At 65.2% G+C, this 27938-nt stretch overlaps 4 protein-coding genes across 4 annotated transcripts; 2 read left to right on the top strand and 2 right to left on the bottom strand.

Moving 5' to 3' along the window:
- Window positions 1-1824: 1824 nt before the first annotated feature.
- Window positions 1825-3302, top strand: EMIHUDRAFT_430497 (E3 ubiquitin ligase; the record flags this gene model as incomplete). Its single annotated transcript, XM_005774725.1, has 4 exons — window positions 1825-2281; window positions 2349-2548; window positions 2654-3028; window positions 3114-3302. 4 exons carry the CDS (start codon window positions 1825-1827, stop codon window positions 3300-3302), a joined length of 1221 nt encoding a protein of 406 aa, XP_005774782.1.
- Window positions 3303-9835: 6533 nt separating this feature from the next.
- On the top strand, window positions 9836-10366 carry EMIHUDRAFT_315727 (hypothetical protein; the record flags this gene model as incomplete). Its single annotated transcript, XM_005774724.1, has 1 exon — window positions 9836-10366. The coding sequence occupies one exon, from the start codon at window positions 9836-9838 to the stop codon at window positions 10364-10366; it is 531 nt and encodes a 176-aa protein (XP_005774781.1).
- A 367-nt stretch (window positions 10367-10733) lies between these two features.
- EMIHUDRAFT_368415 (putative L-threonine 3-dehydrogenase) lies at window positions 10734-15133 on the bottom strand. The gene is made up of 5 exons (XM_005774723.1): window positions 14504-15133; window positions 14267-14337; window positions 13917-13968; window positions 11350-11422; window positions 10734-11284 (listed from the first exon to the last, which is right to left on the bottom strand). Exons 1-5 carry the CDS (start codon window positions 15113-15115, stop codon window positions 10938-10940), a joined length of 1155 nt encoding a protein of 384 aa, XP_005774780.1. The 5' UTR covers window positions 15116-15133; the 3' UTR covers window positions 10734-10937.
- Window positions 15134-16184: 1051 nt separating this feature from the next.
- EMIHUDRAFT_458192 (hypothetical protein) lies at window positions 16185-18307 on the bottom strand. Its single transcript, XM_005774722.1, has 3 exons — window positions 17576-18307; window positions 17269-17503; window positions 16185-17168 (listed from the first exon to the last, which is right to left on the bottom strand). Exons 1-3 carry the CDS (start codon window positions 18278-18280, stop codon window positions 16255-16257), a joined length of 1854 nt encoding a protein of 617 aa, XP_005774779.1. The 5' UTR covers window positions 18281-18307; the 3' UTR covers window positions 16185-16254.
- Between the last annotated feature and the right edge of the window lie 9631 nt (window positions 18308-27938).

Raw genomic sequence — 27938 nt, 5'->3', positions numbered from 1 at the left:
GGTGTAAGGGGGGGCGGGCGTGCCTTGATGTAGCGCGAAGTGCCAAACTTGTCGGAGCCGTCCGGCTTCTCCGCCTTGAGGGACTGGACCTCGTCCTCGAGCGCCTGACCCGTGGTGGCGGTGGGTCCGGGAGGGGGGGGGCGGCGGGACGTGTGTTGGCGGAGACGAGGGATGCGGGCGCGGCGGCGGAGGGGAGGAAAGTGGCGGGGAGATGGAGGACGGATGGAAGGGAGACGGGGGGAGGGAGGCGGCGGTGGCGGGGAGGTGTGAGGAGGCGGCGAGGGCGGCGAGGACGAGGGCGCGGCGGTGGCGGTGGTGGGGCGGGGGCGGCTGGGTCGGCCTTCACGTCACGCGAAGTGCCAAGCTTGTCGGAGCCGTCCGGCGTCGACCCCGCCTTGAGCGATTGGACCTCAATCTTGAGCTCCTGCACCTTGTTCACGAGCGCCTGACCCGTGGTGGCGAGGGTGGGCTGGCGGCGGCGAGCGGGGGAAGGGGAGGGAGGGGGGACATCGGCCTTGATGTAGCGCGAAGTGCCACACTTGTCGGAGTCGTCCGGCGTCCCCGCCTTGAGCGCCTGGTTCTCGTCCTTGAGCGCCTGGATCTCGTCCTTGAGCGCCTGGTTCTCCGCGCGTGCCTCCTCGATGTCGGCCCTGCCGTTGATGTCATCCGTCACTGCGTGCTCCATCTTCGAGGCGGTGCAACCCATTTTGAGCGGTGTTCTGCACACGAGGGGAGCGCACACCGTGAGTCGGGGGATGCGAACGCGTAACGCTTGTGGGTTTGATTGTGCGCTCTGGGATGGGGAGGCGGCAGAGGCGGAGCCGGAGGCGGCAGCGGCGGTGGCGGAGCAGTGGCAGCGGAGGCCGGCGGCACACAAGAGCTGCGCGGGCGTGAGGGAGGGCGGCGGCGGCGGCCTTAAAGTCGATCGTCTTTCTCTGATTCGGTTCCTCGGACACGCCGTTGGCGCTGCTTTTTTCTGTTTCCTGAGGTGTGAACCGCGCCATTGCTGCTGTTACTGTTACGTCTTCGGTCCCCGCGGGAAGCCCCGCGCATAGGATAACAACGTCTGTCCCACACACGCACAGACGCGCACATACATCATGCTCGGGCACCCCCCACAGTGTAGCGGTGTTGGCTGGGGTCCGCTCGACAAGACGCGCGTCACGGCCGCGCTCAAGGCGCACGCGGCGCTGCAGCTCGCGGACTGGAGCGCGGGGCGCCGATGGATCCATCCGCACAAGGACGATTACTACGCGATGAGCGCGCACGTGATGAATGAGCCGTCCGCCGACGAGGCGCCGAACGTCTACACTGGCGCCCCGCGCCCTGCTCGGCGTTTGGCGTCGAGGAGAGTGGCAGCAGCATACGCGTCTGTAGCACCGTCATCACCGCCCACGCCTCGCGCGAGATCCAACCCGGTGACGAGCTGACGTGGTGCTATGGCGGGCGGTACCGGCGGACGGGATATGTCGTCAGCAAGGCATGCAACGAGTGATAGAGCCTCTTGCGACTCTTTTTTGGAAAAAAACTTTTTTATTTTCACGCCATCTGTCTCTAAACGGTAACGGAAATCGCAAAAAGAATTTTCCGACCAACTCCCTCGCGCCCCGACACTGGGCACGGTGGACCTCGGGGCGCGTGACTCATCGCTCTCCACGGCCTCGGCCGGACGCTTGGCATCGGGGCGCGTGAATTCACCTGTGTCGAGCCTGTGTGCTATGAGAGCGAGTTGTTTTCTTTAAATTCTTTTTGTTGCCTTGTTTAAATTCTTTTTGTCGTGCGAGGGAGTTTTGTTGTAAAATTCTTTTGTACCTATTGGTAGAGATGCTCCGCGGCGCAGCGAAGGCCTCCGGCGCGAAGGCTGCCGTGCGCTGCTTCTCCTCCGCGGCCGGGGCGGCGAGCGGCGTGCTGCACATCTGCGGCACTGCCGAGTACAACAAGCTCGGCTTTGGCGACTCGCAAGACCGCGAGGCGCCTGTGCCCATCCCGGCGCTCGAGGCGACGCCCATTGCGCACGTCGCGTGCGGCAAGTATCACTCCGCGGCGGTTGCCGCCGACGGCAGCGTGTACGCGTGGGGCCTCGAGGCCTCGGGCCAGCTCGGCCTCGGCTCGCGCCGCACCAAGGCGCACACGCCCGCGCTCGTGGAGGCGCTGAGCGGCGCCGGCGTCACGCAGCTCTCTTGCGGCTCGTACCACACGCTGGCGCGGACGGCGGAGGGCGAGGTCTACTCGTGGGGCTTCGGCGGCTCCTTCTTCAGCGGCGCCGGCGGCCTCGGCCACGGCGATCGCCAGCTGCTCGAGGCGCCAGGAGCGGACCTTCCCGGAACCTTCTCGGACCCTTCCTGCAGGCGACCGGCAGCAGCTCGAGACGCCAAAGGTGGTGTCGGCATTTGGCGGCGACGTGCGTGCGGCGTACGTGAGCGGCGGAGGCTACCACTCTCTCGCGGTCGACCGCGAGGGCGGGGTGTGGTCGTGGGGCCGCGGCGAGTGGGGCCGGCTCGGCTTTGGCGACGCCTCGGACCGGCTCGAGCCTGAGCGGATGGACGAGGTGAGCGAGGAGCTCTGTATCTCGGCTATACCTCGGCTGCATCTCGGCTGCATCTCGGCTACATCTCGGCTGCATCTCGGCTGTATCCCAACTGTCTCGGTCTAGGCTTGCGACGACCTCGCACCGACCGTCGCGCGGGCGGGCGAGGCGCACTCGGCCTGCGTGGCGGGCGACGGGCAGCTGTACACGTGGGGGAGGAACGAGCACTGGCAGCTGGGGTACGAGGTGTCCGGGCTGCTCAACTCTGGCCAGTCCTTCGACGCGCAGCAGGAGCCGGCGCCGGTGCCGCTGCCGGAGGGGGCTGGCCGCGTGGTGGACGTTGCGTGCGGCGAGCTGGGTACGGCCGTCCTGCTCGAGGATGACTCGGTCTGGATGTGGGGCATGCGGCGCTACTTCGAGCCGACCCTGCTGCCGGGCAGCGGCGGCAGAGACGCCGCCGACAGTGGCGTGCGCGTGGAGGGCAAGGTGGCGCAGCTCGAGGTTGGCGCCAGCCCACGCGGCGATGAAGGAACGAATGACTTCTTCATGCCTGAATGCTTGTGTTGAGGAATGAACGAATGAGTAGGTGGGCGCCAGCCACGTGGCGATCCGGACCGACGGCGGCCGCGCGTACACGTTTGGGTACGGGACGCCGCTCGGGCTTCCAAAGGCGCAGCGCAAGCAGTGGGAGTTGGCCGAAGTGACCTTCGACGGCCGCAAGGTCCTGCAGATCGCGTGCGGCTCCAACTCGACCGCCTTCCTCGTCGAGGCCTGAGCGGCCGCCGACCGGCCGCCGCACCGGCAGGAATGTTGCCCGACGGCCTCCCGCTTCTCACCGCGAGGGCGCAAGGTCTACTGCCACTGCACCCGGCGGGCGCGGCGGCGATCAGCGCAGCCACGCAGCCGAGGCCTCAAGCTGCAGCCCGTCTCGCGAGTGGGGGGTGGGAGGTGTATTTAAGCAAGAGAGATCTCAAAAAGGTCTCACAGCTAGGGAGCTAGGCGGCCGGGCGGGCCCGCGGCCGCGTGCCCCGCCGCCGCGGCGCGCTTCCTTTTGTTCCTACCGCCGCGCGTGCACGGTGCACGCCTCGACCGCCCCGGCGCCGCGGGCCGCGGCGGGCCCTTCACACGCTTCACAGACTGGTTATCCAGCTCCCCGCCGAGCGCGCTAGGCCGATAATAGGAGAAGACTGCGGAGTGTCTTTCCTCAAAAATGATTTATTTAAACCCGTACTTTGAGTGGCTCCCAAAGGAAGTCGGACCTCTTCTTCTCGTCGACGACACCGCAGCTGCACACAGGGTTGTACGGGCTGGTCCAGGGGAAGTAGTACTGGGCTAGCCGGCCGTCGCCCAAGCTCACGAGGCGGCTGAAGTCGGCGTCGACCAGCGGGCGGAACTCGCCCTCGCCCTCGTAGAACAGAAAGAAGGGACAGTAGCAAGGGAAGCAGCCGAGGCAGCAGCATGAGTGGATGCAGACACACTCCCTGGTGACCCGGTCTGCCCGATTGACGCCGATGGGCGCGCCGGGTGCGCAACTCTTCTCGTTCATTCGGATGACGCGCCAGCCGTTGATCAGGCCCGTGTGATCCGCATCGGAGAACAAGGCCGCACGCTCGCGCGCCTCTCGATACGGTACACTGTGGCCAGTGAGCGCGGGCAGGACAGTCAGCGGATGCTCGAGCGCTGAGGTCGCGGCGTTCACGAGCTCCAAGAGCTCGCTTCCTTCGTACCACCAAGTGAGATCGCACCCGCGAAGCACGCTCGACGGGAAGGTGATGTGGAAAGGATCGAGGAGTGTCGCGCCTGTCGGCCGACCACGATGGAGGACCTCCCCCGCCGGGCCGAACTCGATGTACCACGGCTTGCTTAGACAGGAGGCGCGACCCGCCTCGTGATCCACCCTTATCCGCTCACCATCGGCCTTGGTCAGTCGGTACGTGTCGCCCGTGTACACCCCACACGCATGTGCGCGCCACACGCCGGCGGTGGGCTGCTGAGTCGACGTGTCCTCGGCGTCCGTTGTGGACTCCTTGCCCGGCCGTTCAAGAAGTCCGTCTCGATTTTCGTTTTTCCCCACAGACCACTCGGGCAACTTTTACGAAAGGCAAAGTTTTACTTGACCACTCGACCACTCGGGCAACTTTTCGAAAGGCAAAGTTTTACTTGACCACTCGGGCAGATTCGATTGCATTTTACCACTCGGGCAAACTCGATGAAACGGGCGGACGGAAACGCGTTTGCGACGGCTCGCCGGAGAGCATGCATGGAGCGGCCGGTGCGCCGCCGCAGCTCACCGATGGAGCCTGCGTCGCGGCTCAATCCACTGACGTAGCAGCACTGCGACACACTCTCCAAGCACGGCCTCTGGCGTTGCGATTGCACAGAGAGCGAGCAATAGGCGCCAAAAGCACAGATCTGTGTGCAGTGGATTTCCATGTAGGTCGCGCCCAGCGAGCGGACAACCGCGGGTCTCGGATGCTCTCCCGGACGCGAGCCCATCGTGCGAGTGGCGGACCCGGAGGCGGCCGGCCCAGCTCACCCCCAGAGAGGCCATGGCCAGGGTCAGGCATAAAAGGGGGGTGTTTTTCCGTCCGTCCAAAGCGGACAGCCATCTTACCTAAGGATGGCTGAGCTAGCTGCAGTGCAGCCACATCCTCCAGCCCGATGGCTGCAACACACACACGGCAGCCATCCTTAGTAGACATGGCTGGAGACGCACTACCGCAGCCATACCGCCCGCCTCGAGGTGAGCCCTCTTGGCTGAGCTGGCTACATCGTAGCCATCTTGGGAAAGATGGCTGCGGGACAGCCATTTCAGCCATCTACTGTGGCTGGGGCACAGTCAGTGCAGCCATCCTCCGGAGCATGGCTGGTGATAATTCGATGGCAGCCAATGGCAGCCGTCCCGCGAGGCCGGGGGCAGCAAGCGCGCAGCCATTTGTGGATTGTGCGTGTGGCGGGGGCGGCGGACGGCTGCCATCGTGCATCGAATTATCATGAGTGAACGTGCGCTTGCCGCCTGCGCGAATACAAAGGCGAACAAGAACAAACAAACCTTGATAACAACAAGCGCCGACTTTATCAAGGGTGGCTAAGGGCTCTGCCTGCAAGGCGCCCGCGGACGCCGTCGTCCTCAGAAGTCGTCCTCAGAAGCCGTCGACTCACCACACGAGAAGCCGCCATCTGACTCCCACTCCGGCGCCCGCTCCACCCCACCCCAACATCTCCTCCCCACCTCGACCCGAACAACCCCGCCCCGCCCCGCCCCTCCCCCTCCCCCTCCACCGGACCGCCCTCAAAGAACTCAAAGCACGCACGTGTGGCAGACGGATGGAGGCTCTTGACGTCCCCATCAATCACTGCTGCCCGACCCACGTGTACAGGGCCACAAACAGCGTCTAAGTTGACGGGAGCCAGGTGTCCCAGCTCGCGTCAAATCCGAGGAAGCGCACCTTCGCCTTGCGTGCGCGGACCGCGATCACCTTGGCTTCCCACCTAGCAGTGGGGTGGTCTGGCGGCGCCCATGCCACCTCCACCGCCTCACCCTTGGTCCGCTTCGTCGAGCGCCACAATGCGGAGGGCCGCTCCTCGTAAGGGCGCAGCTGCGTGAGTGGCCTCCACTCGTCTTCACCCTCGTCCTCGTACCCGCGATAGCGCACGAGCACCAGCCCGTTGGCGGCGCTGAACGCCAGCGCGTCGGCCTGCCACCACGCGTGGCGCATCTCGTCCGCATTGTCGAGCTTGTTGTCGTCCGCCCACCCCTTGGCCTCGAGCCCGTCGCGCCCGCCGAGTAATGCTCGGTAGAGTGCCTGCCAGTCGCGCTGAACACCGGGCAGGGCACCCTGGAGGCGAACCCGGCGGCTGAGCGCAGAGCACCAGAGCTGAGCGCGGTGCCGCGTGTACACCTCCAAGAGCGCAGCGCAGGCGGCGGCGCACGCCACGAAGCTGGCCGGCGGTGCGCTGGCTGCGAGGTGCTCGAGCACGAGGGCATGTATCTCGGCGGGCAGACCCATCAGCCGCTGCACGCGCCGTCCGTGGATGAGCTTGTGCCTGGGACGCGTCCTTGACGCCGTCGCTGGTTGTGCCTCTCTACTCCCTTCTACGGCTGCATTCGACATCTCGACCGCCTGGCGTCCCGCGTACTCGTCCTCCGCTGCATCGGTCGCAGCCGATGCCTCCGCGCCAAGATGGCGCGCGTACAGCAGCGCACCCTCCTGCGCCGTCGCGGCGTAACCGAGGTACTGCTTTGCACCGCGCACCCGTTTGCTCACGTTAAAGCCTCCCCCCTTCGATTTTGCGCACACGCCTTCGAACCCGGTGCTGGAGCGCGACGAGCGCACCAGTGTCAAGCCCTCTGCCGCCGCTGCCTGCTCCGCCTCCGCCACCGTCATAGGCTCGGCCGGCGCCGCTGCCGCCGCTGCTGCAGACGCCTCCGTTCCCAGCTTGCGCGCGTACAGCAGCGCTCCCTCCTCCGACGTCGCGGTGCAGCCAATGTACTGCGTTCTACCATCGAGCGTGCGCTTCACCTGAAAGCCTCTCCCCTTCGACTTTGCGCACACGCCTTCGAACCCGGTGCTGGAGCGCGACGAGCGCACCAGTGTCAAGCCCTCTGCCGCCGCTGCCTGCTCCGCCTCCGCCACCGTCATAGACTCGGCCGCCGCCCCTGCCGCCCCTGCCGCCGCTGCCGCCGCTGCTGCTGACGCCTCCGTTCCCAGCTCGCGCGCGTACAGCAGCGCTCCCTCCTCCGCCGTCGCGGTGCAGCTAATATGCTGCTTTCTCCCATCGACCATGCGGCTCACCGCAAAGCCGTTGCCTTTCGAGATTGCGTACACGCCTTCGAACCCGCTTCTGGAGCGCGACGAGCGCACCAGTGTCAAGCCCTCTGCCGCCGCTGCCTGCTCCGCCTCCGCCACCGTCATAGACTCGGCCGCCGCCGCTGCCGCCGCTGCTGCGGACGCCTCCGTTCCCAGCTCGCGCGCGTACAGCAGCGCTCCCTCCTCCGCCGTCGCGGTGCAGCCAATGTACTGCGTTCTACCATCAACCCTGCGCTTCACCTTAAAGCCTCTCCCCTTCGACTTTGCGCACACGCCTTCGAACCCGGTGCTGGAGCGCGACGAGCGCACCAGTGTCAAGCCCTCTGCCGTCGCTGCCTGCTCCGCCTCCGCCACCGTCATAGACTCGGCCGCCGCCCCTGCCGCCCCTGCCGCCGCTGCCGCCGCTGCTGCTGACGCCTCCGTTCCCAGCTTGCGCGCGTAAAGCAGCGCTCCCTCCTCCGCCGTCGCGGTGAAGCCAATGTGCTGCGTTCTACCATCAAAATGGCGCGCCACGTTAAAGCCCCTCGAACTTGCGTACACGCCTTCGAACCCGCTTCTGGAGCGCGACGAGCGCACCAGTGTCAAGCCCTCTGCCGCCGCTGCCTGCTCCGCCTCCGCCACCGTCATAGGCTCGGCCGCCGTCCCTGCCGCCGCTGCTGCGGACGCCTCCGTTCCCAGCTTGCGCGCGTAAAGCAGCGCTCCCTCCTCCGCCGTCGCGGTGCAGCCAATGTACTGCGTTCTACCATCAAGCGTGCGCGCCACGTTAAAGCCTCTCCCCTTCGAATGTGCGCACACGCCTTGGAACCCGGTGCTGGAGCGCGACGAGCGCACCAGTGTCAAGCCCTCTGCCGCCGCTGCCTGCTCCGCCTCCGCCACCGTCATAGGCTCGGCCGCCGCCCCTGCCGCCGCTGCTGCGGACGCCTCCGTTCCCAGCTCGCGCGCGTAAAGCAGCGCTCCCTCCTCCGCCGTCGCGGTGCAGCCCTCTGCCGCCGCTGCCTGCTCAGCCTCGCCGCGGTCATGCAACATCAAGACACTCTCCAGGATTCGAGCTGTTTGGGGGAAGGGTAGGGTTTGCCGCCGGGCTACCTAACCCCCTACCCCCCTACCCCTCGACACGTGTCCAGGCACAGCGGCTACCCCCTACCCCCCTACTCACAGGTCTCCAGATTGCTGGCCCCTGTGACAGGCGAGGCGGCGGGCGAGGCGGCGGTGGAGCTGTCGAGGTCGATGGACGGACCTTCCTACATACATACATACATGGACATGGACATGGACATGGACATGGACTGCTCGATTGAGGCGCCGGCGCCGGCGGGCGAAGGCGGAGGGGTGATGAGGTTGATGGTCTCCATGGCAGATCGGATCAGAGGCGGAAGTCGGCCGCTTCGAGATCAACCTTGAGCACTTGAGCACTTGATAGGGTCGATTCCGCATGGGACCCCTCCGATCGTCTCGCCCTAACGAGCAGGCTAAAACGTAAACGACCAGGCGGGACGCGGCCCACCGAATCGCTAAAAGAGATAAATCACGCAATCACTATGGGGACTATGAAAAATGAATCCTTCGTCACAAAAGAAAACTCTCATGGCGAATTCCACATCGCTCTCGGTGCTATCGCGCGCGCCCGCCACCGGCGAAAGGCGCGCCGGCGAAAAGGAGGGCGAGCCCGTGGCGGTCGCGGCCGGCTTCGAGGCGCCCATCTTTGGCGCGCGCATCGTCGGCCAGGTCACCACGCTGGCGCTCGAGGGCGAGGACGGACCTCTGGCGTCTTTCGAGCTGCGCAGCGTGGGAAGCGATCACCCGTCGCGACTAAGGACTCGGTGCTGCACGTCTCGGCGGCCGGGCGCGTGCGCACCGTGGCAACCTGTGAAGGCGGCGCCGGCGTCGCCGTTGGCTCGTATGGGAGCGCGCTGTTTGTGACCGACCCCAGCAACAACTAGATCCGGCGGGTGGAAGTGGCGTCGGGTGCTGAGACGACGCTTGCGGGGGGTAGCGAGCGGCGTCCAACCAAGCAGCGTCCAAGGCGATGCAGACGGCGTCGGTGGGCGATGCGGCACAGTTCCACGCACCAGTCGGGCTCGCGGGTAGCGAAGAGTATGGCGACGCGGATGGCGTGAGCGGCGCGGCGCAGTTCAACGCCCCCCACTCGGCCTCGCCATCAGCCCGGACGGGAGCGCGCTGTTTGTGGCGGACTGCAAGAACCACAAGAGGCAGCGCGCTGTTTGTGGCGGAATACGGCAACCACAAGATCCGCCGGGTGGAGGTGGCGACGCGGGGTGCAGTCACTACGCTCGCGGGCGGCGGCGCCAGGGGCAGCGCTGATGGCGTGGGTGACGCGGCGCAGTTCAAACACCCAGCGGCCCTCGCCATCAGCCCCGACGGCAGCACCCTCTCGGTCTACGCTAACGGCTGCCTCCGCCAGGTCTGCGTGGCGGCGCCTCCTCCGCCTCCCCCCTTCGCGCCGCTCGTGGTTCCGCCCTCCACCTTCTCCGCCGACATGGGCAAGATGTGGGGCGACGACGCTTTGCCGCAGAGGATGGTCACCTTCCTGGTTGGCGACGACGAGGAGCGCATCGAGCACGTGAGCAAGAACGCCCTCTGCGTTCGGTCCGTGTTCTTTCGGACCATGTTTGGCATCGGCCTGAAGGAGCGCGACGCCGCCGAGGTCACGGTGCCCAATGCCGACCTCGGCGAGGGGGAGGGCGAGCAGGCGCGGCGCGCGCTCGTCTTGCGGCAGCTGGCGCAGATGTACCAGGTGCCGCGCCTCGAGCTGCTCTGCGCGCAGGCGCTGCAGGAGAGCGTCGGGCCGGCGACCGCCGTGCCGCTGCTCGAGGCGGCGCACACGACGGGCGACGGGCGGCTCCTCGCGCAGTGCCGCCGCTTCGTGGCCGACCACGCCGCCGAGGTGCGGGCGAGCGGCGGCGTGGAGCAGCTGCGCGACCTGGGCGTGGCCAAGGGGCTGCTCGGCGACGCTCTCGACCAGGTGGCGGAGCTCAAGGGGGCGCTCCGCAGCCACTCGCGCTCGTAGTGCGGAGCGCGCGCGCCATGTACACTACCGAGTGCCGATGTGCAGATTGGTTTCCTTCGTCGGTGTCCGTGACGGTTACGTATGTTGGTGTGTAGGATGTGTGACAATGCCGCTCTCCGCATGTACCGGTCGTGAAAAAGAGAGATAGGCCTCATCCTCGATCCTGGCTGTGGTCCCACACCCACTGCTACCAGCGTAACCAATATGGCCCAATTTCACCGCGGAACTGAGGTACACCACGGCTCCACGGGAGCCGCCTAAAGAGAGCGAAACTCCTCTGCGATGCGAGGTGTCCGAGGAGGAGGACGGCGAGGCACTCTTAGTCCGTGCACTCGACCGCCCTAGCCGCACCAGGCAAGAAAAAGAAATGCAAATGCCGCAACTGCACCAAAAGTAATCGAAGATCGCGAACCCAGGCAAGCGAGGCGCGATCGAGGGGCACACCGAGAGCGTGCACACTACGGGTGGAGACGCAGAGAAGAAGAGTGCAGACCTCCGATCGCATTCCCCCGGCGCGCGACTGTATGCGCCACTCGAGAGCTCGCCGGCTCGCCGCCCCGCGCTGGAAGTGTCAGACCTTGACCGGCTCCTCGGCGGCGGCGAGGAACTCTGTCATCCGCTTCCGCTTGAGCGCCGCCGCCCTGCTCTCCTCCGCCAGCCGCGCCGCGGCCGCCGCCGCCGCCTCCGCCGCCTCCGCGTCCCTGCGCGCGCTGAGGACGCGCAGCATGTCGTCCGTCATTGCGTCGAGGTCGTACCTCGGCTGCCACCCCCAGTCCCGCCGCGCCGCAGAGTCGTCGAGTGCCTGGGGCCACGTCTCCGCAATCGCCTGCCGAAAGTCTGGCGCACAGCTCATCGCAAAGTGCGGCCGCACGCGCCGGATCGAGGCGGCGAGCTGCTCCGGCGTGAAGGACATGGCGCCTAATCTCGGGCAATCTCGGGTGATCTCGAGGCGGCGAGCTGCTCCGGCGCGAAGGACATGGCGCCGATGTTGTACGTGCGCTGGGTCAGCGCCTCGTCCGGCGCCTCCATCAGCCCGATCGTCGCGGAGAGCAGGTCCTACGTGCTGAATACATCAGCCTCGGGGCGGGAGTACGGCATTGTGCAGTAGTGTGTGTTCAGAGCACCGCGTGAAGACAACGGAGAGGAATACAGTGAATACAGCGGAGGACGGCCGAAGACGGCGGAATCCGTGTCCTCTCGGGCGCTGGTTGGGAGACACGAACGCGTATTCCGCTTCTAGGGAGCAGGTCCGGCATGTACATCATAGGCAGCTCTTCCAGGGCCCGAGATATGGGAGATACGGGGAGATGTGGGGAGATATTCCGCTTCTAGGGAGCAGGTCCGGCATGTACATCATAGGCAGCTCTTCCAGGGCCCGAGATATGGGAGATACGGGGAGATGTGGGGAGATATTCCGCTTCTAGGGAGCAGGTCCGGCATGTACATCATAGGCAGCTCTTCCAGGGCCCGAGATATGGGAGATACGGGGAGATGTGGGGAGATATTCCGCTTCTAGGGAGCAGGTCCGGCATGTACATCATAGGCAGCTCTTCCAGGGCCCGAGATATGGGAGATACGGGGAGATGTGGGGAGATATTCCGCTTCTAGGGAGCAGGTCCGGCATGTACATCATAGGCAGCTCTTCCAGGGCCCGAGATATGGGAGATACGGGGAGATGTGGGGAGATATTCCGCTTCTAGGGAGCAGGTCCGGCATGTACATCATAGGCAGCTCTTCCAGGGCCCGAGATATGGGAGATACGGGGAGATGTGGGGAGATATTCCGCTTCTAGGGAGCAGGTCCGGCATGTACATCATAGGCAGCTCTTCCAGGGCCCGAGATATGGGAGATACGGGGAGATGTGGGGAGATATTCCGCTTCTAGGGAGCAGGTCCGGCATGTACATCATAGGCAGCTCTTCCAGGGCCCGAGATATGGGAGATACGGGGAGATGTGGGGAGATATTCCGCTTCTAGGGAGCAGGTCCGGCATGTACATCATAGGCAGCTCTTCCAGGGCCCGAGATATGGGAGATACGGGGAGATGTGGGGAGATATTCCGCTTCTAGGGAGCAGGTCCGGCATGTACATCATAGGCAGCTCTTCCAGGGCCCGAGATATGGGAGATACGGGGAGATGTGGGGAGATATTCCGCTTCTAGGGAGCAGGTCCGGCATGTACATCATAGGCAGCTCTTCCAGGGCCCGAGATATGGGAGATACGGGGAGATGTGGGGAGATATTCCGCTTCTAGGGAGCAGGTCCGGCATGTACATCATAGGCAGCTCTTCCAGGGCCCGAGATATGGGAGATACGGGGAGATGTGGGGAGATATTCCGCTTCTAGGGAGCAGGTCCGGCATGTACATCATAGGCAGCTCTTCCAGGGCCCGAGATATGGGAGATACGGGGAGATGTGGGGAGATGTTCCGCTTCTAGGGAGCAGGTCCGGCATGTACATCATAGGCAGCTCTTCCAGGGCCCGAGATATGGGAGATACGGGGAGATGTGGGGAGATATTCCGCTTCTAGGGAGCAGGTCCGGCATGTACATCATAGGCAGCTCTTCCAGGGCCCGAGATATGGGAGATACGGGGAGATGTGGGGAGATGTTCCGCTTCTAGGGAGCAGGTCCGGCATGTACATCATAGGCAGCTCTTCCAGGGCCCGAGATATGGGAGATACGGGGAGATGTGGGGAGATATTCCGCTTCTAGGGAGCAGGTCCGGCATGTACATCATAGGCAGCTCTTCCAGGGCCCGAGATATGGGAGATACGGGGAGATGTGGGGAGATATTCCGCTTCTAGGGAGCAGGTCCGGCATGTACATCATAGGCAGCTCTTCCAGGGCCCGAGATATGGGAGATACGGGGAGATGTGGGGAGATATTCCGCTTCTAGGGAGCAGGTCCGGCATGTACATCATAGGCAGCTCTTCCAGGGCCCGAGATATGGGAGATACGGGGAGATGTGGGGAGATATTCCGCTTCTAGGGAGCAGGTCCGGCATGTACATCATAGGCAGCTCTTCCAGGGCCCGAGATATGGGAGATACGGGGAGATGTGGGGAGATATTCCGCTTCTAGGGAGCAGGTCCGGCATGTACATCATAGGCAGCTCTTCCAGGGCCCGAGATATGGGAGATACGGGGAGATGTGGGGAGATATTCCGCTTCTAGGGAGCAGGTCCGGCATGTACATCATAGGCAGCTCTTCCAGGGCCCGAGATATGGGAGATACGGGGAGATGTGGGGAGATATTCCGCTTCTAGGGAGCAGGTCCGGCATGTACATCATAGGCAGCTCTTCCAGGGCCCGAGATATGGGAGATACGGGGAGATGTGGGGAGATATTCCGCTTCTAGGGAGCAGGTCCGGCATGTACATCATAGGCAGCTCTTCCAGGGCCCGAGATATGGGAGATACGGGGAGATGTGGGGAGATATTCCGCTTCTAGGGAGCAGGTCCGGCATGTACATCATAGGCAGCTCTTCCAGGGCCCGAGATATGGGAGATACGGGGAGATGTGGGGAGATATTCCGCTTCTAGGGAGCAGGTCCGGCATGTACATCATAGGCAGCTCGGTGTCCTCGCGCAGGAAGCACTCGTACCTGACAGAGAGCGGGTGTCACTCCCACCACTCAAGGGGCACACGCCAATCTCTCCCCAATCTCTCCCCAATCTCTCCCCAATCTCTCCCCAATCTCTCCCCAAGAACTGCCTTCTGGCTGCGACGACGCGCGCGCCGGAGGAGCTCGGCATCCCGGCGAATCTCGGCATGCAAGCTCGGCGCCACCCTCCACACGGCAGACCGGCGCATCTCGGCGCATCTCGGCGCATCTCGGCGCATCTCGGCGCATCTCGGCGCATCTCGGCGCGTCTCGGCGCATCTCGGCGCATCTCGCGCACTGGTCGCGCGCGAGTGCGGCGTGGTAGATCTCGACGGCATAGTCGGTTGTCCCGCCGCCGGGCATCGCGGCCTAGCAAGAGAAGACTGAGGGCGGTAGAAGCGTAGTCGGTGTTCCCGCCGCCGGGCATCAAAGAAAACACGAGGCCCAAAGCTGGAAGTGCAGCGCAGTACGTGCCCTCTCGAGCGGGGGTGCAGCGGTGGCGGGTTGCAGAATATGGCATCTAAGGCAGTTGTGCCGAGGAGATGACGCCCGGGTAGCGCAGCGAGCGGAAGTCGACGCCGAACTTGGCGTGGTAGTACTCGCCCAGCAGCTCGAGGTGCACCTTGGTCACTCCGTAGATGGTCGTCGGCCTCATCACCGTCTCGTCGGGCGTGTTTTGCTTCGGCGACGAGGGCCCGAAGACCGCGATGGTGGAGGGCGAGAAGACGCGCAGCCCGTTGAGGCGCGCCGCCTCGAGCACGTTGCTCACGCCCATGTTGTTCACCGCGAGGGCCAGCTGCGGGTTCTTCTCCCCCGTCGCCGACAGCAGCGCGGCGAGGTGGACGATCGTACCGACGCGGTGCTCCGTCACGATGCGCGAGAGCTCGGCGGCCTGCGTCACGTCGAGGTAGAGGAAGCGGCCGCCGTCGTCCGCGCCCGGCGGCGGCTTGCGCACGTCGCTCGCGATCACGTTGTCCGCCCCGTAGGCGGCGCGGAGCGCCGGCAGCAGCTCCTGCCCGACCTGGCCGCACGCGCCCGTCAAGAGGACGGCGCCGCCGGCGGCCGACGAGAGTGGCCTCGAGGACGAGGCGGGCGCGGCCAGACACGACCTCGAGACGAGCCGTGAGGCGACGCGCCGCCTGAACATGTGTGTGTTGGTATTGAGGGGGGGCAGACAGGCAGGCGGCCGGACGCTCCGCGCGTGATGATTTCTTTTCTTTGATATTCTACGAGAGAGAGAGAGAGAGAGAGAGAGAGAGAGATTCTCTCTCTTTGATATTCTACCTATCCACTATAGAACACACGTGTGTGTGTGTGTGTGTGTGTGTGTGTGTGTGTGTGCGTGGCGATGCCTCCGGCTGTTTGCGGCGGGCGGCTTGCTGCTCGCGGCGATGGCGAAAAACTCGTCTCGCCGCACACCAAGGGCTTATGCTCTGGCGAGATGTGAGGCGCATGCGCCCAGGAGGGGAGGGCGCATGCGTACGACGCTGCTAGAGATGCCTTTCGGGGCCCAGAGATAAAACTTCTGATGCCATGCATGACCTAGTAGTGTCCCCAGCTATGGGCGTGTCCACGTTGGAGCCAGGTAGGTGTGGTGTGGGCGCGAGAATAGCTCCGCCGTTCATGGAGGCAACCGATACGAGTCGACTGGTGTGTGTCGTCGTGGTTTCGTATCAAGAATACTCTCTCACACACACACACAGAAGACACGTTTCTGCATCCAACACAACTACGGCACAGCTGCAGCAGCACAGCTGCAGCACAGCGAGGAGGCCGCCTCCGAGGAGGCCGTCGTCGCCGAGGAGTCCGCCACCAAGTCCGCCGCCACCTCCGAGGAGGCCGTCGTCGCCGAGGAGTCCGCCACCAAGTCCGCCGCCACCGAGGAGGCCGCCGTCGCCGAGGAGGCCGCCTCCGAGGAGGCCGTCGTCGCCGAGCCGTCTCAAAGCCAGGTGGCGCCGAGCGCGCCGCCTCCGTCGAGTGCCCGTCGATGCTGGAGTGCACGACCGAGTCAGAGCCGAGGGCGTGGCCCTCGATGAGAATGGGGCCGCTGAGTGCAACCGCGCGATGTGCGGTCCGCGAGCCCCGCAAGCACGCCGAGCAGAAGTAGGCGCATCGAAAGGCAGACAGGGTTCGTGAGGAGAGAGCGAGGGGGGGTAGCGAGGTGGTGATCGCCGAAACAACGCCAAACAACGCGCAGTAGTGGATTTCTTTTTGTTCGAATAATTTCTTCTTTTGAGCTAGCCTTTGTACCCGTTAGCTTTTAATGAATTTACCCGTTAACTTACCTCAGGAGAGGATCGCGGCGCGAATCTCCTCGCGGCCGTCCTCGACTATCCACGCGCCGAGGTGTCCCATCATGTTGACCTGCCGCTTGGTGTAGTGGGTGTAGCCGGGCGGCTCGAGCTGGATCTTCAACTCAGGCACGTCGCTGAGGCCCGGCGCCAGCAGCTGGGCGCGATCGGGGACATCGCCGTTGCCGGCTGGCGTCACGCCGCCCGACACGTCGCCAGGCAGCTGTTCAGCAAAGTTGCGCGGCATGTTGTAGTAGATGAGTGTGAGCCGGATTGTCCGGCCGCCCTCGAAGCCCCAAAAGACGTTCGGCAGCAGGTCGAGCTCGAGTGTCACCACCAGGGCGCGGCCAGCAAGGTACAGCGCGTCCATCTTGCGCTTGAGCTCCGCGAGCTTGCTGCGGCAGAAGACGTGGTTGAGCCCAAAGGCGGGCCCAATGGTCTTCTCGGCCAAGCACTTTTGGGCGCAGCCGTTGGCCTCCTTGGGCAAGACGCCGAAGAGAGACGCCAGCCGCGGGTCGAGCCCCGCTGTCCAGTCCTCCAGGCACTTGCCGGCGATCGCCGAGTAGGGGACGGAGACAACAGGGCTGCCGGGCGACTCGGGGTTGATGACGGCAATGACGCGCGACACGCCCTGAAGCAGAGCTGTGCAGATGCCCGTGCCCTCGACGACAGCACCGTCCCCGAAAGCGAGGACGCGCCCCGGCGGGGCGCCGACCTTGAGGCGCACAGAGACAGACTCGAAACAGGGGAAGGACTGGAAGGCGTCCGAAGAGATGGCCGCGGCCGTCTCGATGCCAAACCGTCCGTGCGAGGTGGAGAAGCGGTCGCAGAGCGAAGGCGGCAGCACCCACTCGTAGGGCGGCACGGTGCGCGGCGAGACGACAAGGTCGGGCGGCGTGGCGCCGCAGTCTGACGGAGGTGGGGAGGGGGAGGGTCACCCGTGGGACTGCCCGGGTGGGACGGCGGCTGCGAGTCAGAGTGCGCGGCTATGGGGAGAGGGAGGGGTCACCCGGCGGGGAAAAGACGCGCGTGCCAAAGGTCATCGTGTTCGTCTCGTACCGCGTGCCGACGGCGGCGGGAGTGGCAAAGTAGGGCACCGGCGACACCCCGTTATGGTCTCGTCGCGCCGCCGGCGCGTCGAACTCGCCGTTGGAGTCGTACTCGCACTGCAGCTGGCTTTTCATGGCCGCCGCCTGCGCCTCGAATTCGCGCTTGCCGTCCGCGGGACCAACCATCGACATGGCCTGTCACAGAGCGGAGGCGTCGTGTGGCGCGAGGGGAAAGCTGAGACCGCGTGGGAGTGCGAGAGGGCGCACCGCGCACGGCGTTGCATGGACCTCCTCTCGAGGCCAGATGAAGTCCGTGGCGTGAAGCTTGCCCGTGGGGTCACAATCGGCGAGCCTTGTGGCTTCAGCGCGGTCGGTGGTGAAGAACTTGCCGCGCGGGATGCCATACGGCTTGAGGTAGGTGGAGTAGACGATCCAACTCCAAAAATCGTGGAGCCCACAGCTGAGCCCGACGCCTCGCAGCAAGCACAGCGGTCCCCACGGTCCCGTGAGCCAACCGACAAGAGCAAACGGGCCACAACAGAGGAGCTGCCAGCAAGTTGGCCGCGTGGCAGCGTGGCCGAGCGTCTTCGGTCCCAGGCGCTCGAGCTCTGCGTTGGTCACAAGCGTCGGGTCGGGGCTGCGGCAAGCTTCGAGGAGGGTCTCATTGGAGTGATCCGATTCGCAGGCGAAGCTGAAGATTGTCGTCGCCCAGAACCCGCCCGAGTTGCCGCACATGACGTCGATGCGGTCGAGCGCCGACACGCCGTCAACCTTCAGCTGCTGCAGCCCGCGCAGCACCCCATACGCACCGCACAGCGCCCGGTTGCCGCCACCATTGAACACCACACCGACCGTTGGCGGTCCGGACACCGCCGGGGTCTTCTTGCTTAGCCTGGCGTGTCCCCGGCGTGCCGCCGCGACATACTCGGGCGTGGGCTTCGGGACGGAAGGCGTAGCGACTTCGTCCGCCATTGGCTAAGAAGTCGGCGGCGCTGCCGGCCGGAGGCGCGTTCAGCGAGCGCCTGGTTCGCGTTTTCTCGCTGGTGTTTTTCTTCTTCCGAGCCCGCTCCCTCGTTGTGGCCTCGGCCGCCGCCGCCGGGCCCTAGGGGTACGCGTCGCTCGGCGAGCTGCGCGCCCCCGCGGGGAGGTGTACTATCCTATACCACTCTGTGATCTGTGATCTGTGAGGGTCCGCCCGCAGGCAGGCGCATTTTGTACTCTATACCGAGGCGGTGCCCGGTGCCGAGCGCAGGCCGGAGCCCACAGGTCGGACCTTGAGACACCATTGTAGATCCCTGGGCGAGGGTGGTGGAGAGGGCGGTCCAGCGGCGGAGCACCCACCTCCTCCCGGCGTGCCGGGAGGCAGGATGTCATCCCCCGTGATCCAGACCGCCCCGTTGGAGGTAGGCCGCTCGTCTAGCCAATCAGCCTTAAGCGAGCGGCCTGGCCGTTGGAATGGCCGGGTGGAGAGAGGGGCGGAGTCGGCTCGGAAGCGCGACTGCAGCCACGGGGACTGCCCGCCCACTCTCGTCGGGTTGAGGGGAGGACGACTGTCTCCGACGGCGAACCTCAGTTACGAGCCGCCCTCCCCTCGAGACGCGAGGCCAGTGCACTTGGGGCCAAGCCCCAGCGTGCACCGTCCCACACGCCTCACGCGGCCTCTGGCTGGAGCGGGATCGCAAGCGAATCCCCCAGGCCGGCGCACGTCTTCCGAGAGAGGAGCAGGAGCGAGGGACCTTCTTAGTTGTCCGGCATGCAGGCGCATGCACGGCCGTTCAGAAATTTTCCCAGCCGTTGGAATGGCTCCGCTCCTGCCCCTCACCGGGCCGAACGGGTAGTGGGCGTTGGCGCTGAAGAGGGAGGAGTCGCTGAAGGACGGGTAGTCGTCGGTCATGCGGGGGGAGGAGGAGTCGGCGAGCAGCAGGGAGGAGAAATGCCTGAGAGGGTGGGGAGGGAGGCGTGAGGCGCGAGGTGAGGGGCGTGGGGGCGCGGGGGGCGGGGCGTGCGTGGGACGCGCGGCGTGAGGCGCAGGGCGTGAGGCGGGAGAGCGTGAGTGTGTGTGTCTGTTGTGTGTGTGTCTGTGTTGGTTTGTTTCATTGTTTGTGCGAGGGCAGGGCAGGGCAAGGCAGGGCGGCGGCGAGCGGCGAGCGGCGTCGGCGAGATCGGCGATGAAGAGAGGCGATGGTGACGTACACGGCGGCAGTGTTCACGGCAGCAGCGCCGGTGGCGGCCCCGCGCAGCGGCGGCAGCGCCCTGAGTGAGGCAGACTGCCCTGCACAGCCTGCTGGGAACGCTCCCGACGAGCGGCGCGCCATGCGGGCCCGCCGCGGGCGACGCGGGCGGCGAACCGACACGCGTGTCGCAGGCGTAGACAGCACTGGCGAAGCGAGGCGGCTGGCGCCGGCCCCGGAGGCGGCTGCAGTAAGAGCAGCGAGGCAGAAGTCACTGTCCAAGGCGTACTGAGCAAGCTGCCATCGAGCAGCGCGCCATGCGGGCCTGCCGCCGGCGACGCGATTGGAGAGCCGACAGGCATCGAAGGGGTAGGTACTGAGGAGGGCCATCGCGCCCGAGGCGGTCCGCGCCGGCCCTGCAGGCCGTCTCAGAGAGCCTGGCGAGGCTGTACAGAATGCCAAGAGCATACTGAGCAGGCTGCCGTCGAGCGACGAGCCATGCTGGCTCGTCGCAGGCGATGCGGTCGAGGAGCCGATCGGAGCGTCGCAGAGGCTGCCGACCACTGCCGTTCGCCCTCGGGCCCAGGGGTGGAAGGCAAAATTCCTGGCGTTTCTGGCGAGCGTCCAGACGTCGCAGAGCATCCGGCAGGCGCGCAGCGACCCAAATTTTTGCTCACCGCACGGCCGTGCGAGCCGTCGGTCGGTGGTGATGGTCGGCGTCGGCGCACGCCGCCCAACGCGGCGGCGGTGGACGTCATGTGGCGCGTTTTGGGACCAGACATTGTCCGAATTGCGGCGGACGTCCCCTACGTGAACTGGTTCGCGGAGCTGCGGGCGCTGTCGCGGGCCGTTGTTGCGCGTCATGCTCTCCGGGCGAGGAGCAGCGAGTAACGTGGAGCTGCCTCAACTGCTGCTCCTCGACCATGTCGACGTCGCACATCAGCCGCTGGCTCATCAGTAGCGCCGCCAGGAGCTTGGCCGATCGCGCCGCCCACCCGCTTGGCTGTAAGCGCGCGGTGGACCTTGCAGGCCAGTCGCTAGGCCGAGCCACAAACGATGCCATCGCGTCACTTTCCCTATAGCTGGGGTCAATCCCAATAGACAGTCCGACCACCCTACAGTACTAGCCCGCCTCAACCCACTTTACCCATGTGCATACTATTATACTAGTAGTACTATACTCTCTATACTATCTGTACTGTACTGGACTGTACTATACTATAGGGAGGAGGAGGCGCGCCAGCTGCTGGTGGCGTGCCGGCTCAACGAGGCCGCCTGCTGCCTGCGCTGCGACGAGGTGTCCAGGAGGTGTCTAGGGAGTGTCTAGGAAGTGTCTCGGAAGTGTCTAGGCCGCCTGCTGCCTGCGCTGCGACGAGTGGGCCGCCGCCGCCGCCGCCTGCGACGCCGCCGTCGGCCGGCTCTCATGTTTAGGGGGTACAAAACTTGATCCGGCAAAGCACGTTGCCAACCGCACTTTTGCCAGAGCCTCGCGAATCAACTGGCCTCCGCTCAGGTGTGACATATTCGCTGCGGTCAAAATACGTCCTATGGCGCTGTGCGCGCTGGTCTGTGAGAGGTTGAGGTGCGAGCCCTGGAGGCCCTGGGAATTCACAACAGAGGCTTGTATCTTAAGAATTCACAACAGACAGGGCACGGTGGCGCCAGTCGTTGGTCGGACTGTGTTTCGCCTTCCCATCAATCAATGGCGCTAAGAGGTTCCTCTTTTCCGCGCCCCCCCCCGCAAGGCGCGCGATACACATACCTGTGTTAGTGCCAGTGCGCGCCAGTCCCGTGCCCAGTGTTGTGAGAGGGAGTTTTGTTGTAAAATTCTTTCTTCCTTCTTTCGGGACAGGGCAACAAACAGTAACAGGCTGGGGTGAACACTTGAACAACGTTGAGGATTTCAGCCAACAATAGCGCAACTGTTAGGGGCCCCAAAATAATTAACGTTAGGCAACCCTAGTGGCTGCAAACGCTGGCCAAGGACGTCCAGAGAGACAAAAGGATATTGTTATGCCTCCGCTGAGGGAGGATGTAGAGGATGTAGAGTGTAGAGCGCTGTAGAGCTGTAGAGATGTAGAGCGCTCTGGAGCGCTGTAGAGCTGTAGAGCTCTACATCCGCCGCGTGACGAACTGCCTGCGTTCGATGACGCGCAGCTGTCACACGCCCGCAGGCGCCAGTTGATGGTTGTGCCGCAGGACTGTGAAAAAAGAAAAAAACCAGAACGCTCACCGCACTGGCACTAACACAGGTACACCGCGTGTAAACCAGAACGCTCACCGCACTGGCACTAACACAGGTACACCGCGTGTGAAAAAGAAAGCTACACCGTTTCTTTTTCTGTGTCAAGAACACTCGCTCACTCACTCACATTGTCCTGTGTCTGCGTGTCTGTGCATTGCCTCGCCGCACGTTATGCGCACATCGCGCAACGATCAGACCTGCTGCTGCACCGACGACGCCTCGCCTGCAGAGACATCGCGCGCCTCCGCAGAGCTGCGGCTGCTCACCTTGGCGAACACCCGGCTGAGTCCGCCAAAGCTGCGCTTCGCGAGGCTGGTGCTGCCCTCAGCGACGCTGCCCGAAACGAGGAGGTCCGCGCGAGCGGGGTAGCGCCTAGGCTCTTTGCCAGAAGGACGAGCGACACCTGCGGACAGGGACGCCCCTCGCCACGAAACGCTCGATGCAGGGGAGAGCTCGCTGTGTGAGAGAGCGGGCGCGCGCCTTGCGGTGGCGGCCGGGGAAGCAGGATTTTGCCAGGTCCTTGTAGAGTCCGCCGGCGATGAGCTCCTGCGGCGTTGCTAGTTGCGGGGGGAGAGCACAGGGTTGTGGGGGGAAGGGAGGCTCGGGACGGGAGTCACACGTTGAGACATTCGCTCCTGCGGTGTGGCTGTGAAAAAGAAAACATTGGTGAAAACAGACGCGAGGGAAAATAAAACTAGCACGTTTCTTTTTCTGTGTCAATGCTCAATCAAGAACACTGCACTCCCTCACTCACATTGTCTGTCCCTGCGTGTCGGTGCATCGCCTCGCGCACGTTTTGCGCACGACATCGCGCAACCGATCAGACCTGCCGCTGCACCGACGACTCCTCGCCTCCAGAGACATCGCGCGCCTCCGCAGAGCTGCGGCTGCTCATCTTGGCGAACACACGGCTGAGTCCGCCAAAGCTGCGCTTCGCGAGGCTGGTGCCGCCCTCAGCGACGCTGCCGGAAACGAGGAGGTCCGCGCGAGCGGGGATAGCGCCTAGGCTCTTTGCCAGAAGCACGAGCGACACCTGCGGACAGGGACGCCCCTCTTCACGAAAGGCTCGATGCGGGGGAGAGCTCGCTGTGGGGGCGACGGGGCGCGCGCCTTGCGGTGGCGGCCGGGGGCGCACGATTTTGCCAGGTCCTTGTAGAGTCCGCCGGCGATGAGCTCCTGCGGCGTTTGGGGGAGAGGGTTGTGGGAGGAGGGGAGGCTCGGGACGAGCGTCACGTTGAGACATTCGCTCCTGCGGCGTGACTTCGAAAAACCTCGAGAACTGGCAGCCGCCGAGCGCGGGGTCGTTCTCGTGCGCCATGACGATCTTCAGCCTGTCCTCCCGCGCCTGCTTGACCTGCTCGGCCAGCCGCTCGCCGTCGTCCTCTAACCAGGTGTTCTGATTGAGGTACAACAGCATGTGGGTCACATCGCTGGTCCCGCGGCGCGTTCGGCGGGCAGACACGCGAAGTGCCGTGGAGGGGCGCGCTGATGAAGAAGAGCCAACGTCCGCGACGGTGGAGACGGTGAGGCCGGGAAAGGCCCTGGCAAGCTCGCAGGCCAGCTCTGCGGCGCCCGGGTTGGCAGGAGAGGCCCAGAGCGTGCACGGTTTGGAAAAGGCGAGCGACTGGCTCTCGGGCTCGCCCGACACGCAGAGCGGGAGGGAGGTCTTGTCCAGAAAGTTGGGCGAACAGAGGAGCACCGCCTAGGGTGGTTCAAGTGGGGTCGGTCGGGAGGTAGAGAGGACTGCGGAGCGGCTGGCTGCGGCCGGGGGCGCCTCGGCGATGATCTTGAGGGAGATGAGCTGGAACTCATCGATGCGATACCAGATCGTGAGCGGCCAGTCCGTGTCAAAGATATCGGGCTGCAGGTCCTCGGGGCACTCGTCGCGCAGCGCCTGCAGCGTCCCGCCTCCCTTTTCAGGGTCCGCTTCTTGGACGAGGACGAGCGGCTTGTCCTTCTCGAGCGACGAGCGAACCTCTCGGAGGCAGTTCTGTGGCGCGGGAGAGGCGGGAACTAGGGCCAGGGTGCGGTAGAGGCGGGGTGGGAGGAAGAGGCACGCCTTGGAGCGGAAGTAGCCCTGCGAGAGGAAGAAGAGGATGGCTTGCGAGCGCTGGATGTACTCCTCGAGCGCCCCGATATCCTTAAGATCATCTACCTATGAGAGCACACCGCGGAGCGTCAGAGAGGGGCTCTGTGTAGCTTAAGCAGCGCTGCTGAGCGTGTGCGCGTCGAGAAAGACTTTGATGTCCGGCAGCAGCTGCTCGAGCTCACCCTTGATGACCTTGACGGCGTCTTGACCGGTAGACCTATTCGTTTGGGTAAGGGGATCACGCCGGCTGTTTTCGCTCCCTCTTCTCCCTTCATGACTCACCAGATGTGGCTGTTGAAGAGGTGCCACGTGAGGCCAGTCCCGATGCTCATCTCGGGGGGCTGCTTGGTCGAAGCGAGGCGGATCGTGGGGATCTTGGCGACGCGGCGGGCGGCGACGATGGCGCCGATTGAGAAGAAGACGAGCACGACTGCAACGAGGATGATCATCGGGTCCACGATGCGGTTCAGATTGCCAAAGCCGAGGACATCGGCGGGGTCGGCTCCTTGGTACCGCTCCTGGATGCCGAGGAAGATGGTGCTCCAGTTGGTACCGAGGAAGAGGAGGAGGAGCACGAGGCTGGTGGCAACGGCTAGCACGTCGTCCTCGACCCGCTTGTAGGGCCGCACGACGGCGAGGACGACGGCGTAGAAGGAGCAGACGAGGGTCGCTACCACGAGGCGAAGGAATGCGTTCTTTTCCGGGATCAGCAGCACGAAGCCGGTCAGCACGAGCTTGCGCGCCAGCTCGACCGCCTCCCACCAGTACCAGGTCTTCTCGTACTCCCGGTGGAGGAAGGCGGTGGCCCGCGTCAGAGCATTCGGTGTCTTGGCCTGCAGCGGCTTGTAGCAGGCGGCGAGGAGCGACGTGAAGAGGACCAGCGAGCCGGCGGGCCAGAGGACGATGAAGCCGATGGCGAGTCTCGTGATGGACCTGTGCTCCTCGGTGCCGCACTCGACGCTCGCGTCCTGCCGCATGTAGGAGACCTGCTCTAGCTCCTCGCCGGGCGGAGAGGTGGTGTAGGCCTATCAGCAGAACGTTACGAGGACTGTGAGGCCGGAGGGGGTGAGCAACGGCAGTCATCAGCTGTGCGAGAGGGCGCCTGGCACGACCAGGATTGGAAAATGGAGGCGCTGATGGAGGGCACGAAGCAGAAGATGAGCACGAGGCCGGTTGGCGTGAGGTCGAGGAGGCCGAGGGCCGCCTCCGCGTACCACGATCTCTCGCGCGGCGCCGGGGCGACGCGCCAGCAGTGGAGCCGCAGACTTATTCCCGCAACCATTAGCATGGCGATGAGGGCAACGGGGGAGAGGGCGATGGCGAGGAGCCGCAGAGCGTAGCCGAGGCACTGCTCCGGCATGAAAAAGCCAGACCAGTCGATGGAGATCACGTTGGCCAAGTTGTCCGTCCAGCCCGTGTACTTGTCCGGCAGCCGCGCGGAGTAGGTGGAGGACAATACGGTGCTGATCTGGTAAAAGCCGAACAGGATCTTGACCTTGGCCGTCATTCCGACGCCGACGTAGTACTTGACGGAGCGGTCTGCAAAGCGGAGGAGAGGGCCGATGATGCGCTCCTTCCGCCACGGCATGTTGTAGGCCCAAGCCGCCAAGCCGCACGCGACGCAGAGGCCGAGGACGAGGCCGGCGATGCGGCCAGCCGCCGCTCCGCGCGGAGCGCATACTTCGCAGGTGTCGCCGTCGACGAGGTGATGATTCTCTGCGGCGCAGAGCTGGCACTCGGGGCCTTTGAAGTCCGACGCGCAGTACGCGTCCGAGCCCGCCTCCACCATCCTCCGGCCTCTCGCCACCGGCTCGCTGCCGGCGCATCGCTTCTTGCCGGCATTGGCATTGCCACCAAAGAGGCGGCACTCTGTCAGCACCGCGGAGGAGGGGCTGGCGCGCCAGAAGCCGCGCAGGAGGACGAGGGAAGAAAGGGTGGTGTTGTCCGGGCAGGCAGCGTTCGGCGGGCACGGCTTGCAGTACTCGGTGGGGGAGGTCAAGACGTCCCCTGCGTCGGCCGAGGTGTTCCGCAGATAGTAGTCGTCCATGCAGATAGAGCAGATGGTGCTGCCGCTGACCGAGCTGAGGGGATGCGGACATAGATTGCAGAGGCTTTGGCCAGCGTTGGCGGCGTATTTGCCAGCCACGCACTCGTCGCACGCGACGCTGCCTTGATTCGACGAAGTGCCGGGATCGCAAGACTCGCACTTGGACTGCCCCTCTTTCGCGGCGAAAGTGCCAGGCGAGCACGGCGTCGGCTCGATGCTGCCCGTGGAGCAGGCGCTGCCGGCGGGGCAGGCCGTGCACTCGCCCGCGGCGGTGAGGTTTGTTGCGTTCGAGTAGCTGCCAGCCTCGCACGGCAGCGGCGCCGACGCGCCCAGCTCGCAGTAGCTGCCTTTCTTGCACACGAGACAGCCCGTCGCACCCTGATCGTGCTGGTAGGTCCCCCCCTTGCACGGCTCGCACTCAGAGAGGCCGCCCGTGACAGCGTAGCTTCCCATGGCGCACGCCGTCTGCTGCGTGGAGCCGGTGGTGGCGAAGTGGCCCGGCGAGGCGGCGGTGCACTCGCTCGCGGCGGAGAGGTTGGTGGCGCGCGAGTAGCTGCCAGCCTCGCACGGCAGCGCCGCCGCCGCGCCAACAGCGCAGTAGCCGCCCGCCTCGCACGGCTCGCACGCCGTCTTGCCTTCCTCGTCCTGGTACGTGCCGGCGGCGCAGGGCGTGCACTCGCCCTGCCCGTGCGCGTCCGTGTACGACCCCTTGGCGCACGCCGTCTGCTGCGTGGAGCCGGTGGTGGCGAAGTAGCCCGGCGAGGCGGCGGTGCACTCGCTCGCGCCGGTCGCGCCCTGGTAGGAGCCCGCGGCGCACAGCTCGCAGACCTCGTTACGCGTGCCGTTGGCGAAGCTGCCCTCGCCGCACGCCGTCTGCTCGGTGGAGCCCCGGGCGGCGATGTGGCCCGGAGCGGCGGGCGTGCACTGCGAGGCGGCCGACAGGTCCGTCCTGTCCGAGTAGGAACCGCCCTCGCACGGCAGCGGCCTCGACGCGCCCGGCTCGCAGTAGCTTCCCATGTCGCACGGAAGGCAGCTCGTCGCGTTCGACTCGCCCTGGTACGATCCGCCCGCACAGCTGGCGCACTCGGAGAGGCCGGCCGTGGCGGCGTAGCTTCCCTTGGCGCACGCCGTCTGCTGCGTGGCGCCGGTGGTGGCGATGTGGCCCGGCGAGGCGTCGGTGCACTCGCTGGCGGCGGCGAGGTTGGTGGCGTTCGAGTACGATCCGGCGGGGCAGGGAAGGGGCACGCTCGTCCCCTTCGGGCAGTAATGACCCGCATCGCAGGGCAGCGCCTCATAGGTCGCCTCTGTGGGGCATTGGGAGCCTGCGCGGCAGCGGCCGGCGCAGTTGCTGCTCGACTGGTCCTCTGGGTCGGCCGAGCCGAGGAGGCCGGCGGCGCAGGCAAAGGGGAAGTCATCATCGACGGGCAGCAGCGGCAGCTGGTAGAGGCTCTCGCCGAGGAGGGAGGAGTCGTCCTCCCAGTTGCAGGGCTGCACGAAGGTCGGGGCCTGGCAGTACCACGGGTTGACGTTGTTCTGAACAACGAGGTTGATCGCGCAATCTTCGCGGTGATTAGGGCAGTCATTGGTCGGGCGACCATATTGGTCCGTCGGGCACGCTTCCCGGTACACCTCGCATCGCGCGTTCGGCAGCCAGCGGCCGGCGGGGGCGGGGAGGGCGTAGGAGACCTCGCCAGCGAGGAGAAAGATGGAATTCCCCTGACCCTCGGCCGAGCAGCCGCGGATGAGGGTGCCGTCGCTAAGGGAGGTGCCCCCTCCCGCCGAGTAGAGGCCGCCGCCAGACAGGGCAGAGCAGCCGCTTATGAGTGTGCCGTCGCTAAGGGAGGTGCGCCCTCCCGCCGAGTAGAGGCCGCCGCCAGACTCTGTGGCGATGCAGTTGGAGATGTTGGAGCGGGCCAGGCTGGCTGAGCCCGACGCCACGTACACTGCGCCGCCTCGCGTGGCATTGCAGCCAGAGATGGTGGAGTCGGTCACGATGAGGTCGCTGTTTTGCGCGAATGTAGCTCCGCCGTTCTGTGCGGTTGGGAGGAGAGAGCGGGGTGAGGCAGCCGTGACCCTCT

The sequence above is a fragment of the Emiliania huxleyi genome (assembly GCF_000372725.1).
Source record: "Emiliania huxleyi CCMP1516 unplaced genomic scaffold EMIHUscaffold_309, whole genome shotgun sequence".
Lineage (NCBI taxonomy): Eukaryota > Haptophyta > Isochrysidales > Noelaerhabdaceae > Emiliania > Emiliania huxleyi.
The sequence above is the reverse complement of the archived record's forward strand: the minus strand, read 5'-3'. Positions and strand labels throughout refer to the sequence as shown.